Source organism: Biomphalaria glabrata, chromosome 7 (assembly GCF_947242115.1).
Source record: "Biomphalaria glabrata chromosome 7, xgBioGlab47.1, whole genome shotgun sequence".
In the NCBI taxonomy this organism is placed as follows: Eukaryota; Metazoa; Mollusca; class Gastropoda; family Planorbidae; genus Biomphalaria; species Biomphalaria glabrata.
The window spans coordinates 21,335,780-21,352,158 of record NC_074717.1 but is presented as its reverse complement, the minus strand read 5'-3'; the positions used below and the strand labels follow the sequence as shown (position 1 = coordinate 21,352,158).

Genomic DNA, 16,379 nt, shown 5'->3' with positions numbered 1-16,379 from the left:
AATTTACGGTGAAAGCTTTAAAAATGTGCTTCGAAAACTTGAACATAAACTTTGCGTTTAATATTGTATAGATCTATATTTAAGAGTTGAATCCTACTTTAAAAACATTGATCTTGACATTTTCTTTTATATTTTTTTTGCTTTAGAGGAACATAGCTATAACAATTGCAAGTTAAAATCAGTGAATGGAGTTAAGGTTAAGTAATAATTGAGAGTTTGATTAATAGTATCACCGTAACGACTGGACTAGATCTAGATATATCAGAAGAAAACCGAAATGTCTTCGTTTACAGAGTCCAACTTAGTAAAAAAATTTACCGAATTAAACAATACACAGCAGAGTATTCAAACACTTTCATTGTGGCTTATTCACCATAAAAAACACTCAAGAACAATAGTTCAAATATGGTACAGAGAACTGGAAAAAGGTAAGACTTCATGATCTAGTGTCTATATAGTAATATAGATCTGGATCTAAAATTTAAAATCGACTACTTAAACTTAACTTAAGCCTTAGGCTTAGGCTTAGGCTTAGTCTTAGAAGTCTAGTTAGTAGTTTATAATAGTTAGACTGACTTAGTCATAGACGTGATAGTCTTACTCCTATAATATATTAGTCTATTACTACTCTTAGACTAGTAGACTGAGTAGACTCTAAATTTCTAAATAGTAAATTATTAAATTATAAATAGTCTAAATCATCAATTAATATAAATATAGATCTAATGATAAATTAAATAATAATGATAGATAGATCATATCAATATCATAGATCTATAAATCTATATCAATATAGATTATTATAGATATGATTATGTCTGACTATACTATGTCATAGTCATATGATTTTATGATCATGCTAGTTAAAGTTAAATAAAGTCTAGATAAACTCTAAAGGTAGGTTACTTTGATAAAAATTAAAGTACAATGTATTGTAATGAAACTAACATTAACATAGTTAGATCTATAGAGCTTTTTGAACAAAGTATTTTGATACCTCATTTATGTTTCTAAGTTAACTAACTAGAACAGAAGTTATGACAAGTTTAGTGTTGAAAAATTTGCTTAATATTATAATTATAATATAAATTTAATTTATAGATCTATAAAAAAAAAATTTGTGACAGAAACAAGAAATTTTACAATCAAAATGCTTTTATAACTTTTTAACTCTGCGAATTTAGTCATGATTAGTGAATTTTCATACAAGTACTTTTTCACACTTGAAAGACTTAAGGGGTTACTGGAGTGCGAAATTTATTTTTTTTTTTTTTGCTTTAATTTAATAACTATTGTTATATTATATCATATGACAACTCGTATGCCGACCACGTCCTCCAAAACTGCTCTCTCTACCAAGAGGCCCGTATAAGACATTGGCCCCAAATCACCCCAATAGAAAGAAAACTATATGGAGAGCTCCCTGATTTGGAAACCACTGCGCAGTTCATCTCATGTATTGGTCTAGTCATATGAACACTCCAACATAACAATGAGAATGATGAAGAAGAAGAAGAAATAAAAAATGCTATTTTTTAGAAAATTTTTGGTGCCAGTTTATAAAATACATGTCCACCTATTTGATTACACCAAAATTGAAAAATCGATTTTTTTACCCAAAATCGGATCCAGTAACCCCTTAATAACTTTTGAACCACAAGAGATAATTAAATAAAATTTTCAACAGAAATGCCTGATCATCTGTTGATACTTATTTTATTTTTAAACCATAGATATAAGAGTTTAAAGGAATTTTATTTTTTACGTTCAGAACCAACTCAGAAAAACTACAGAAAAAAGTAGTACTTTTACAAGATTAAAAGGCTGTAACTTCTTAACTTTATAGATATATGAATACAATTTTAAACAGAATTGCAGGAATTAGTATGGTTCATTTTTGTTTTATTTTGAAACTTGAGTTAGAAGGTAACAAAAATAATGAAAATATCAGGGATATCTTCAGCTTTTGGACAATAAAAATGAATACTTTTAATTTGTGGCTTTCCATTTCTATGGATATTTATAATGATTTTTAATGGTGAAATTCTTGTCTGAAGGTGTTGTCTGTTGGGGGTCTTAACAATCTATCTCTGGACATTTTTTTTCTATGATAACAACAATTAGCAGTCAGCTGTGTATAAAATTTGCATACAATGTAGTTTCATTGTTGTTTTTTTAAATTATTAAAACATTTTCATCAAATCTTTAATAGCTATTACATTTCAAGAAAAAGTACACAAAAAAAAGAAAGTAGTATACTTACTCTCTTACACAATTTAATTCGATCTACATAAAAGTTGAAACAGAATTTATAACCTCAATCCCTAGATGATTTGTAACACTTGATTAAAAAATTGATGGTGTTTGAAATATTTTTATACAAAGCTTAAAAGTTAAAGAACACTCATAAATGTAGGACTATTTATAAGGCATAGTGTGTTGGGGGAAGAAATAAGTAATATTGGTAATCAATTTAGAAAAATGCATTTTGGAGGGGTAGCATTACAAAGCGGGTCATGCCAATTAGATGTAACAGATGCTAAAATTAAAGTATTTACAGCCATTTTTACAAAGCTTATATCAACTCGCTCTGTTTGTCAGTCTCAATGATAAAAAAGTTTATACACAACATTTCTCTCACACCCACCTCGGATTAAGCTGAAAAGTCACACAATTATTTCATTTACCTGACAATACAAGAATCAATTTAAAAAATTAACCAATTAGTTAACCCAATAAATCCTATTTCCAGTTAAGAAAAACTCTTTCAGGCCCTAAACAAAGAGGGATAACCCCGAATTTAAAAAAATCCTAAAAAATATTTATTTTGAAAAAATAATGAAATTTAAGATCTAATACATGTAAACAAACAAACAACTTTAAAAAATAGAACGGTATGTCTAGTTTAAAAAAAATATATACCTTTAATACCATTAGAATATAAAAAAGCTTAACAAATTCTCATTTTCCAACTTGGGGGCTTATACACTGGGGCTATGGTCCTGTTTGTTTGAAAACGTTTCCAACTGCAGAAGGAGTTAATGGGTGAATTAACTATTGGTAATTAATTATTTTTGTTTCGTATCTTGAACAATGGGAAAGAAATCATACTTGACAGATGTGGTGTTGAATTAGTCCCCTTTAGGATTCTTGAACCCTGAGTGAACTTTTTTTTTGTACATTTAAAAAAATATAAATGATCATGTAAACTTTTAAAGTTTTTTTGTTTTTCTTGTTGGTTTTAAATTTCCCATTTAACTTTTCATATTTCAGTTATCGAGTAAGGTTTTAACTGTTTAACCTATATCTACATCTAAAAAAAAATTCAACTATAAAAATAGATATGCTGGCATGTATTTGTACTCATAGGTTAAAATTAAACTGTAGCTGACCAAAAAAATCAACATTTATGCTGTTTTGTCATGCAGCTAAAGATTGACTATTTTCTATCTTAACTTGGAACTCAAAGATAATGCATTGTTATAATTACTTTGTATTATTTATGAGGTAAGTTTATTATTTTATGGCATATGGTTGTTATAATTTGTCTTTTCTAAGGAAAATTGCACTGTCTTAGTAGCTGGGGAATTAATTGAAATAGGACACATTTTTAAGCACCTTGGTACTGCCTTTGATGATACATTTTATATCCCTGCAAATACAGATTATTTTACAAAAATACAACAAAAATTAAGACTACCGGTACTAAATATAATGTCCTCATTTAATTTTGTCAGTCTTTATCTGGTTTGGCAATCTGATGATTAAAAATCATAAATGCTGCCTTTTAGGTAATTGGAAACAAACCCCACTTGGGCTCCTATTTGAGAAAAACATTCTTAGTTAAACAATAAAAAAATACTTTCAAAAAGACACAATTTCTTTTACCATCATAGAGAAGATACAAGTTATAAATCACAAAAGCAAATAAACAAGTAAAAGTAAATTCCTCATAATAAATTATATATTTTCATCTGACACAGAATGCAGCAAACACATTGAATATAAAACTAATGTTATTGCCAAGATGCTTCATATAGTATGCCCAATATCACAAACTTAAGAAGGCTTAAAAAAAGTGCTTAGCTGAAGGCTACTTATGTTCTTCTAGGGAAGGCTAAACTAAAAAATGTCATGCCTATAAACTTTGAACCCATCAATGTCATGACTTTCTCATTGTGAAATGAAACAATGAGAAAAGTAAAATGTAAAAGAAATGAATCTTATACAGTGCATTGCTTAGGGTTCATACAAAACTCAGAAATAACAAGGTTACAAAAGACAGTTTGTGTGGAAACACAAACTCAAAATCGGCCCCCGAAGTGGTCCACCCAGGCAGGCTTCAATATTTTCAGAAAGAACATCCGAATGAAATTACATCAAAGACAAATGAGAGATAAGAATGGAGAAAGAAGGTTAACAGATCTTGTGTAGTGCCCCAACTTTCCCGCAGATCAAAGGATAGGTGAAAGTGATGTAAAGTTAGATGTGAACCTGGCCTAACTAGTTCCCCTTTCAGACCTTGTGGCTTACGGTTAACGAGGGTGTCATGTAGCCAGCACAATGACCAACCGCCTTTATTTTTCCCCAACTAATGTCAGGTACCCATTAGAGCTGAGTGGACTCAGAGGCGCCCAAAGATTCCAAAGTTGAAAATCCCCGTCTTCACCAGGATTCAAACCCGGGACCTCCGGTTCGGAAGCCAAGCGCTTTACCGCTCAGCCACCGCACCTCCCCTGATCTAACTGATGTCTTATAATTGATCTAATTTTAACTGTGAATAGACCCTGATTTTAATTATATGACTGTATAGAATCTGGCCCTTGTTGTTTAGAGAGAGAGTGGTCCTTGAGGGACTGCAGGCACGACATGGCCTAAATTGTGCCGATGTGCCTCAAATCAAAATCAAATCATAATTGATCTAATTGTTTTGAAAATGTTCAATCTCTTATTCGAATCCACAAAAAAAAAAAAATATGTTCGCTATAAAATAAGTGTTCAGGAAAATTAAGTTTACAAGATTACTATTCGTTTTAAATTAGGTTTAACTTATACTGCATACTAATTAGCTTTTTCTCTTTAAAATACTGCTTGCATAACTGATTTTAAAAATTAGATTTTTCGCTTTCAGAAAAAAAAAGTAGCCGTTGCATCAGAACTTTGAATGGTCTAAAATATTGTGATGTCAGATTTTCAATATCTTTTCTAGTTTACGAGATCTAAACGGGACAGACGGACAGACATTTCGCACAAAACTAATAGCGTCTTTTCCCCTTTCGGGGGCCGCTAAAAATGTATTAGCAGAAATAAGGTAAAATTAAACATGAACTGACAAGTTACTCTTGTGTGATTGTGACTTAGAGAACTGCCTATTTATTGACATCACCTACTGTTAAAATTAGATTTTAGTATCTAAATGTAGTGATGGAGGTCAACTGATAAAGAGTCAGAATACATTATAGTATCTGAATTCTGCAAATTCTACTAACTTGAACAAAGTTGTATTAAAAGCAAGGTTACGAAGACAGTTGGTGTGGAAACTCAAAATCAGCCCCTGAAGTGTAATTTGCTAGTCTCCACTGTTGTTTTTTTTTTTTACTATTAATAGTGATTAGTTGTAAAAATGGTGTATTTTTATGGGAAAAAACTGCTTGCATTGTTGATTTAAAAAATTTAATTTTTCGATTTCAGAAAAGAAAAAAGTAACCCTTGCATCAGAACTTTGAAAGATCTAAAATATCATGATATCGGATTTTCACTATCTTTTCTAGTTTATGAGATCTAAACAGGGCGGACAGACAGACCACACAAAACTATAAGAGGCTATTCCACTTTTGGGGCAGCTAAAAATGTGAACAATAAGTTCTTGTTGCTGCAGGTGTCTATATCTTACAATAAAATATTTATCATGGCAAGATTACTCATCACGCCACCAATCATTTTGTTAAATTTTCAATATGTTTTGATGAATAATGTTGTTGTTTTTTTTATCACACTGGCATCCAAACGAATAAATTTTAATGTCAGTGGTTTTTTTTGTTTGTTTTTTTTAGTCCAAGTGATTTTTAAAAATTTTGTTAATTGATTAATGCTTTTCTTTGTTGTTGGTAAAATTTTATTCTTAATATATTCATATATTATATAAACTTGTGTTAGGATAAGCTTAAAAGTGAAATGCCTTATACACCTGCCGTCAACTCCAATGGTTTTGAGAGCCAACCCAGTACGATCAAGACATCATGTTTATGTTATCCCCATTGTTTAATTATGAATTACAACTATGAAAAATTTCCTTTTTTAATTTAATATCTTTTTTTTTTAATATTGTATTTAATATTGCATTAAATTTTTTTTCTAGACTTAAACAACGTGCCAATACATTAATTTTTTTAATAATAAATAGGTTAAATATTTTTAGACTGAGTTTACTTTACTAATTTGGATCATATGTCATCTGTTTATTGCTAAATGTTTTTTTATTAAAATTACTGTTAATCTTTTTTAAATCTTCATTTCAAAAGCCAAACCCAGTAAACGTTTAACATTTGTCTACTTGGCTAATGATGTGATTCAAAACAGCAAAAGGAAGGGTCCAGAATTCAGCAAAGACTTCGCTCACATATTGCCAGATGCATTTACGCAGGCATCCAAGTAAGTTGAAACTAACTGCTGAATTTGATTTACACATTTAGCATTTTATCCGTGTCAGTTAGCGACTGTGGGTAAGGTCATTGTTTTTCGTGCAAAAAATTTTTTTTGAACCCATTACAATTAACTAATACTTTTGTTTTTGTTACTTTTTTTCCAGAGAGGCTGATGATAAAATGAAAGCATCTCTTATTCGTGTCATAACCATCTGGAAAGAGCGTGGTGTTTATGATAAGTCTTTCATTAAAAAATTAAAGCAATGTGTTGGCATGGGTGAGTTCATTTTGTATCTATAAAAAAAAAAATGTTTATCACAGAGTTCAGCATGTTCCTATAAAAATTTAACCTAAAATTAAAAAAAAAGAGCTTTCATGTGATGAAAGTATAGCTTGAACTGAGTTGAAACCCAATATGTGGTATGAACAAACAGTGATGTTTCTCCAAATAATGTATTTAATATTATAGAATAAAATCTATTAACATAACAATAAGGTACATTTATGCCAAAACTCTTCTGGTCTCCCATTTTACTTTTACTAACGTACATGTTTCAGAACATTTTCACTGGTCTCCAGGTAGTTCATTCAGAAATTTGAGCTATTTTTAGTAGGTGTGAACTGTTCTAGTAAGAACTTAGAAATTTAAGGATTTGATGACATCCTAGTAGTACTAGCTAAAAAAAAAACTTCCACTGTAAACACATTGTTAATGGCCCTATCCTTCACTTGCAGTTTCACCATGTGAGACTAATGAAAATAAAATAAGATAATAGGGTTGATCAAAGAGTTTTTACAAATCTAATAACACCTTCACCTATCCCAAGCTCTTGGTAGTTTCCAATGTCAGCTCCAGGAAAACTTCTTGTTTTGACCGTATGGATGTTTGCCTCAAAGCGCTGCTGCACCATGATATAGTCAATCTGGTTGTGGTGTTCTCAGTTGGGACTGTGCGATGTGGTTATTTGCAACTCTTTGTGGCATTCTAATGTGTTAGCCAGCAGGAAATTGTTGTATTTTGCAAATTCTACAGACCTTGGTTACTTTATCTTCCACGTGTGCCTTTCCAGGTTTGGTAGGAGTCGCTTCCTACTTAAGCATTCCAGTCTCATTATCTGTTGGAGATTTATAAATTGAGTTTTTAAATTTTAAAAATCTTTATTGCAAATTATAATTGCAATTAAAAAGAGTAACATCAGTTGTAAATTACTAATTTTAGATACTCACCTAAGCAGAAGATTTAAAAAGTAAAGTAACACCAACAGATAAAACAATAAATTATAACCTAAAAAATGAAAAAAACAAAAAAATCAATATTATAAAATATCAGAAAGACACTAAAATGAAAATGAATTTCTAATTCACTGTATTAGGCCATTGAGCCAAGAGCGAGTTACAGAATTAGAATGGGACTTAGTACAGTTTTAACTATTCTTAGTAACATAAAAGTCTTAATTTTTTAAGAGAATGCCATAGGTCAATTGTAAATCTCTCAAATTTTTTAGAAAAAAAATTCAAATATCTTACTTAAGTGCATTATCATTGAGAGTATTCTTTTCAATGCAAGTGTAACTATTTGTTTTGTAAACTGTGTTGAAAAATCAATTTTAGGTGCACCTCTGCTAACTTCAACATCAGCGACTTCAGTTATACAGCCAATTTCCAAGTCCACTGTGAAGCCGACTAAACAACCAGAAGTAGCAACCAAGCTAGGTAAGTACTGTTGTCAGAAATGTTTCCACCTTCTTCAAAGTTTTAAAGTTTTATAATGATTAATAAAACATGTTCTTTTGTTTTTCTAGAACCTAAGAAACTTAAAAAAAATGAGCCTGAGTATTCTTTACGTCAGGAAGTTGAAGCCATGGGTGTACAGTTACCACAAAATGTAGACGTAAGTTTAATAAGCTAGGCTTTAGTTTTGTTAAGTGAAAAAAAAAACATTTTCAAACAGTTTTCATTGACAGCCTTCCAGACATTCCATTTCATCAGAGAAAAATGTGTGTGATTGGTTTTTATATTTTTACTTTTAGGCTGAAGATCTTGTGCAAAGATTATCTGATTTAGAAAATTCAGCTTCATGTGATGCTTCAGTCAGAGAAAGAATAGCAGCGCTGCCACCAGAAGTATCAGATATAAGTCATCTTGACAAAATTCAAGGTACATGCTAAAACATATTTAAAATTTATTTGTACATCAAATCTATACTAAGTCCTTTTTAAACCAGTGAGCTTCTTAAAGGGAAAAATTTTTTAATCTTTTCGTAGTAAATGTGATATAGTAAAATTCTCCTTTCAGTCCTTATAATCTATAGGGCAACGGTTAACAAGGATGTACATCGACCAACCACCTTTACTTTTCCCCAGGTACGCATTAGAACTAGGTGGTAAATTAACAATCCCAGGATTCAAACCCGGACCCCTCAGTTCAGAAGCCAAGCACTACAAATTTTGAAAAACAAAATAGCATCTACATTCTTAATAACAAATCAGTTGTATTACACACAAACTTGTATAGGAGATTTGGCTGTGCATAATCTATCTTGTTTTAAAATGTTCAACATATATGTACATAAAATATGCATACATATTTTTTAAAGTAGGTTATTTTTTTTAGAGGACTATAAATAGCTTTTGTATCTGTGTCAAGCATAACTTCTAGTTGGCATTTAGTTAAAAATTTGTATTAAATCATTAGCACTGGAATCTTTGTCCTCATATAAACACATTGAAACTCTATGAAATAAAACACACACAAAACAATCTTAAACCTAAAATTTCAAACTCATTACAGTTGTTCCTTGATAATCTGACGGTTATGGGACTGGTGTTGGATTGTCGAAAACGTCAGATTACCATAGATTAATTGTAGATCAAAGAATAAAGCCATATATGTCAAGAAAATTAAATTTATAATGCCTAGTCCTAAGATATTCTCTTAGATTTACAGTGGTATAAAATAAACAAGAGAAGGAAGAAAAAAAATATATGGATCTAAAAAATGCAAAAAAACTTCCTAAGCTTGAGGACATACTCTTGATTTAAGGGTTTTTCTCTTAATCTTAATCTCTTAGTCTTGGATTTCACAAAATGTTCTATTTTCTCCTTTTTTGTATGTCATAAACATAAACCAAAGAAATGGCACTGAGAGTATTACTAGGGGTTATTTTTCAGGCAGACAATATTTTATACTTACTTTTGCCTACCTTGCTTTCCATCATGTAGCAAAAATACCTAAACCTACAGCAGATAAACTGTCTAATAGTAATCAATGAAAGAGCAGAGTAGGCGCAACTTCGGACTACGAGTGTGTCCGATTAAAAGGACTATCAAGGGTCCACTATAATTTTAAATATCCAACTAGAATAGTATCTTTAAATCAAAAAATTTAAAGTCATTTTAAGCCACACTAGTCATCTGAATAAACATATCTCAACACTATGAATGAAGAGGACCTCGATTTAGCTTTCTTTATCAATTCTTCTTTGACTCACAGCTCTCCTTGATATTTCTAGAGAATGCATTGTGACATTGTAAGAATTATCTGACCTATTTCTAGCTGTACTAGTCTTTACTAGAACACATAAATAATATCATACATTGTTCATTCAATACGTATGAGTGAATTTTCAATTATTAATAATGTTCCCAGCCTGGACACTTGCACACCCTGCCTGACTACCTTGGCTTCTGACAAAATTAATTTGTAAAATATATTTCAAGGAGCTCAATATATTTCTGTTTGTAAGCAATGACATTTCACTGATACAAGTAGGGAATATAGTTTTTTTTTAATGCAAGTATGAAGTTTAAATTCATAAAAATGCCCATAATTTTCTCAAATTATGCCTACATAGCAATGTTATTTTTAGTTCCAAAGTACGTTGAAATGAAACTAAAATACAAGTTAGTTATTTTTTATAAGAATGGATTGCATTCTTGTTTTTTCTGCTTGTCTGGCAAATTACATGTTTCAGTGACTATCATTTTATCATAACATACTTTTAAATATTTAGTTAGACATTTATAGGAGTGGAGACAAGCTGTGAAATTTAAGTAGATTTGCGGGAAAAAAAAAGATAAATAACCAGCTTGAAGGTTGATTTGAAAGTTTCCTCAGTATAATTTTATATTGCCTATGTAAGGTGACATGAATTTTTTTCTTTTTAGGCTTCATTTCTGCCAGAATGGTTAACTAGACTATACTAACAAGAAAAACATTTTTAAAAAATACTCAATGCACTATGATCCTGTCACTTGTCTGGACTAGTTGGGAAAGTGGCAGGGAAGAAGGGGGGGATCTTGGTGAATGATTGTTTTTTTTTAAATGCATAAAAAAAATGTACACTCAGGGCTCAAGATTCCTCAAGGGGACTAATTCATTTAATATATACCACCATATCTGTGAAGTACGATTTCTTTTCCTTGTTCAAGATACCAAACAAAATAAGTAATTATCTATAGTTAATTAATTAACTAATAGCTTAATTTATTTTTATAGTGTTGTCAGGTAAAAGAACTAATTGTGCAAAATTTCTGCTTAATCCGAGATTGGGTGTGGGAGAAATAACGTATACAAACTTTTTACCATACAAACAGACAGATTGAGTTTGGATGTGGGAGAAATACTGTCTACTAGCTTCTTACCATACAAGCAGACAGAGTGAGTTGATATAAACTTTGTAAAAATAATGTTTGATGAACATCTAGAGAGCTTGCATTAAATAACTGAGAAAATTCTGTTGTTAAATTATTGTAACATTTCATTAATTAAGGGCTGCCATATAACCTGATTTCAGACAGAGAATCAGCTGATCGACTATCTGAAAAAGTGGACGAAGCAGCACTGCTCCTCAATGAGTATAACCGACGTTTAGTTGCTGAGCTTGAAGAGAGGAAGAAAGTTGCAAGAATGCTTCGGTCTTTTATTTTATCCCAGCAACAACAGGTGAAAGAAAAAGAGAAAAGTCTGCAGGTATAAGTCATGTCTTGTTGCTAATAGAAATTATATGTTTATTTTCAGGCATTCAAATGTGTATTAATGTAGCAATTTGTTGATTTGTTTTCCCCCATAATTTTGTTAACTCTTATTGTAAAGAAATATAATTTTTAAGCTTTTAATAAGAGTAGATTTTCAAGACAAATATTTAGACATGAACTTCACAGGATTTAAAACACAAAGAATGTGAAAAGACCTTTAATCTCCATCATTTTTCATTTAACAAATTCCTAACATCTCGGCATATATTTATTTACATATGTACATTTTTTTAAAAGTACTGTGGTTGCATTTTAAAAGCTCTCAATCATTCAATCTATTGGTTTTTAAAAAAGGGTTAGTTGTTTTTTTTTACAGAAATTTTTTTTTTAATTACATTTTTTACTTGATATTAAATTTGTATATATTTAAAGCTTTGTCGTGTAATGGCAGAAGTAGCTACAATAAGCTCCATATAGTTACAGTTACATAGATCACAAAAAGCTATATATAGTTATGGTTACATAGATAATGTGCTCCTATAAAGCTGGATCTGGTTACATTTGAATGTAGATTCATCTCCCTTTGTTTCTGAATTAGCTTTATGTTGAATATACTGCATAGTAAAATTTAATTTAAAACTACAAAGTTTCAATGACAAAGTTTAGCTACCACTGGTTTGAGCCTGCAGGATTTATATTTTGCACATAGGTTTTGTTTGTTAAGAAATATTGTATGTCTATAGCACATGATCATTTTTTAGTTATTTGATTTTTATACAACTTCAAAGTAATAATATTGTTTCATTCATTATCTATGCATTTACTCTGGGACATATCAGCCATTCTCATTAAATTGTTTGATAAATGATAGAAGCCATTCACATTTTTAAAGTAAGGTCCTGGAAAAGTATAAAAGCCTTTAAGCTGTTAACAAGAAACATTTTCTTGACTTTTTTTTTCTAGAGATAGATTTCACAAAATAAATTTAAGAAAAAAAAAAAAAGAACAATAAGAATTATTAGTTAGTATGATTAAGAGTGAAATAAATGTTTACCTTTAAAACCTATTGCTCAGAGAGGCAGAAAATGTAAAAATGTTCCTATTTTTATGGGTTCATGTAAGTGCCATGTGGGAGACAGATCCAAATGTTTTAAATGTCCACTTCCATTATCTGGTGCCCATGAGTGTTTCGTAGACTTTGGATTATTCTAAAAAAAACTCTCAGCCTTTGATTTGAAGGATGTCACAAAGTGTATCTTGTTTTAATTATAGAAAACTTTTTTTTTGCACTTGAGTCAGTCCATTTGTTAGTGCTATATTAATACAGGATTGTAGACTCCATTCTAAGCCTTTTTTTTTATTCAATGAGGGTGAATCATGCTTCAGTTTTATTTTGTGCAGTATGGAATGGTTTATGCTTTTATAGTTAGCTTTGAGTCACAATAGCTATGACCATCTATTAAAAATGACCCACATTATCATCTAACCCTAACTGGAAACATTTCAATCATATTTCTTCATTTATTCTTGGCATGCAAAGTTGTTTTGACCTTATCCTCTATTCATGAATTGATTTCATATTCCCTTCTATTAACATGGTTTGTTTTATAATAGTCACTTATTTTATTCTAACCTTATGGCAGTTTCCTTTATTTTCCCCATTTAGGGCCATCGCACTAAAGCACAGCGCAAAAGGGGGTCCCAGTCCAAAAAAGGTTGAGAATGGCTGAATTAAAAAATGCAATGTGCAGTTTAGACTTGCAACATAACCATTAGTAACATGTAGGGGGAAAAAATATTTTTTTGTGCAACGGTTCCTCTCTATTACTAAAATGTCCTTGACATTCAACATTGGCAGGCCTTTTACCAGCTTTTGGGTCATGGCAAGTCTAGTCTGCATATTTTAATTTAAGACTGTTGCTATTCAGTCTTTTTGTTTTAATTTAGTTACAAATAGAAATTAATAGAAAACTAACTTGAATTTTTCTTTGTTGATAAAAGGGTGAATTATAATGCATTGTCAGTTACCATAGGACTTTTTGTTGAACCATTTTGGTGATTTTTTTAATTCTAGGAGTTCAAAGACAAACTTCACAAGGTCACAAGTGTCAGACAAGAGTTGGTATCCCACATCCAGAACCTCCCTGATCTGACGCTGTTACCTGATGTAACTGGTGGTCTTGCACCTTTACCATCTGCTGGAGACCTCTTTTCACTTCAAAATTTATGAGTCCCCGTTGAATTTGTTTCTTGAAGATTTCAGAGTTTGTTATTTTAGTGGTGATTTGGTTTGTTTTCTACAAGAACATTCTGTTGTAGAGATTATCACTTGTATTTGTTTTATTACTTTCTGACTTGAATGTCTAGTTATTGAAACAATAGGAGGAAATAAAATTTTTATGCTTGTTATGTTAACAGAGCTATTTTTTATTATGTTTTGTGAAACTTAACCAAAAGTTATTTTCATCATTTTATTGTATGCAACTCTAAGTTTTAATGCTAATGTAGTGGCCTTGTAGTTAATCTATTTGGACTGGGGAGTAGTAGTGAACTTGAGAACTCCTCTCAAGTCTCTGAATTTTTCAGCTCGAATTAATTTATTAGCATTGGCTTGGAGGATGTACAAAATGCTGGGGACTGTACAAGCTACATATTACCCTGGTATGCCATTGGTGATTACTGGCCATACTAAAATAGTAACCTCCTAAATTTGACCTTTGTTTAATTGTCAACTGAACACAATTTATTTGTTTCAAAATATTTGTTTTGTTTGTTTATAATAAAAATACATTTGTTGGATTAAGTGAAAGCAGTCCTTCATTAACTCTTAGACTACAGTCAATTCCTAACTCTCCTTTTCCCTGTTGACTACTAAGTCTCAGGAGACAAGTTCATTTATGCTACTTATACTTGTTAAAGTATTTGATTGTTAATCTGAACATTTCAAGTTTGTGACCATGTGAAGTCATTGCTTATAGTGACATGAATGTCTTGGCCTTGTGAAAAGTTCATTAATTTACGGAGCTCTGAAAAAAAAAATGCTTGCCAGAAAAAGTATTATTGATATTACTGATCACTCAATGCCCTCAAATTCATTGACCACAGGAAGTGGATGACTTCAATGTTCTCTATTAACTTTAATAACTGTATCTCGGAGCAGTACCACAAAAAAGAAGAGGCAGAGAAAGCGCTGAGAAGACAACATAAAAGAATGGACGGGCCTGCCATTGAAAAAGGCAAGGCAAAAGACAGAGAGAAATTGAGAAAGACGAGAATCTTGTGTGCTGCAGCAATGGTCCAACAGACTAAGGGATAGGTGAAGGTGAATTGTATCTGAACATAATTATCTTCATAACATTTGTTAAGTTCCATGATAGTTTTTCTATAGGAGTGCAGAGTGATAGAATAGTTGAGATGGGATCTTATAGCCAGCACAACATTTGCCTCTTGTAGCTATAAAATGGCATCTACAGATATTCTTTAGTGTAAAAGTATTTCTGTGTGAATGAGTTTTCTATATGAATCTTTTTTATGACAATCACTCAGTCCCAATCTTAATGTAACTTTAATTTTTGTTAAATTTGATTAATTTTAATTTGCCTACTAGAAGAAGAAAAAAGAAATACAAAAAAAGTGTTCCTGTAATGAGGTGCCAATATCATTCTTTTAGAAAACAATTCTTACTGGTTAAGGGAAGCATTTTGAGCATAGAATGTAATCTCTCTTTAGCAGGTGGATGCCACCACCAAACTTTGATGAATAAACAAGTCAATGATTTTATTCAATCAATGTCTTACCTACCTGTATTTAATGTTATGTTTATACATGTCTTTTGAAAGAAAAGTTCTAGTAGGAAACATATTTATAGTAATCAGACATTGGTCTTTCTAGTTGAATTTATATGTGTAGCATTTTCTGTTGTTTTTTTTTTGTTTTTTTTTTGCCATATTGTTTGCTCAATAATCGTGTCAGTAGGAAAACTGAAATGTAGTCATAGAAAATAGTTAATTTCACTGATATAAAAAAAAAATGAGTTTGGTTCATTTTTTCACATACAATGACTTTCTTACTCTAATAGCAATAGATTTGTGTAAATATCTTCAAGAGGCTTTACTTTCACATCTCCCTGTAAAGGATTATTTCTTCACTCTTTAAGACAATGTATTTCTTTTCAACTATTCTATCTTGTTGCTGCAGCCAAGTATGAGGAATGGCTGTTGATTGAGAGACTTTGACTTTAGAAAATAGTTTGTGTTGGCTCATGGTTACATTTTTATTTTTTCTGTTTGCTGGACTATTGTATTTATTTTGGGGTGAAATTTTAAAAAAAGGGAGAGGGGGAATTAACTGTTCTTTTGTTTAATTATATTTAATTTTATGTTATTGTTTGGCCTGCATATTATGATGCCGTGGCTAACTCATCAGTCAACGGGAAAAGTTTTAAATGATATGTTGAAATAAAAAATATATATTGTATTTCTGCCTTCTGTTTTGATGCGTATCTTGCAAAAATGTAAGCGATGTGCAGTTCTTCTTCAGTAGGCCTAGTTTAATATAAACTGTTCATTGGACCACTGTGTGCACAAGCACATCTATATTTACTAGCTGATCCCGTACTAAGCTACGGTTGAAATAGTAGATATAAAGGTTTATTTTACCCGGAACACTTCAATAAAACGCCCACCCCACCCCCCAACGCAATTTTCTAGCTCTCAATTTCTGTCTTTTTGTTTTTTCACTCTACAAACGAAGGGCCCGC

General features: G+C 31.0%; 1 protein-coding gene across 2 annotated transcripts; it reads left to right on the top strand.

Annotated features, from left to right (window-relative positions):
- The first annotated feature begins 132 nt into the window (after nucleotides 1-132).
- On the top strand, nucleotides 133-16,096 carry LOC106070204 (regulation of nuclear pre-mRNA domain-containing protein 1B-like). Of its 2 annotated transcripts, XM_013230057.2 has the most exons (9): nucleotides 133-428; nucleotides 6,522-6,651; nucleotides 6,809-6,921; nucleotides 8,256-8,357; nucleotides 8,447-8,535; nucleotides 8,675-8,801; nucleotides 11,440-11,615; nucleotides 13,287-13,335; nucleotides 13,695-16,096. In XM_013230057.2, the coding sequence occupies exons 1-9, from the start codon at nucleotides 278-280 to the stop codon at nucleotides 13,766-13,768; spliced, it is 1,011 nt and encodes a 336-aa protein (XP_013085511.1). In that variant the 5' UTR covers nucleotides 133-277; the 3' UTR covers nucleotides 13,769-16,096. The 2 variants fall into 2 exon arrangements, with proteins under 2 accessions (XP_013085511.1, XP_013085505.1); XM_013230051.2 differs by lacking the exon at nucleotides 13,287-13,335 and having other exon boundaries at nucleotides 150-428.
- The last annotated feature ends 283 nt before the right edge of the window (nucleotides 16,097-16,379 follow it).

Excerpts from the sequence above, each read along its gene's own strand:
- LOC106070204 (XM_013230051.2), top strand. The coding sequence starts at position 278 with ATGTCTTCGTTTACAGAGTCCAACTTAGTAAAAAAATTTACCGAATTA. Across the intron at positions 429-6,521 it reads GTACAGAGAACTGGAAAAAG|CCAAACCCAGTAAACGTTTA; the intron begins GTAAGACTTCAT and ends TCATTTCAAAAG. Across the intron at positions 6,922-8,255 it reads AAAGCAATGTGTTGGCATGG|GTGCACCTCTGCTAACTTCA; the intron begins GTGAGTTCATTT and ends AATCAATTTTAG.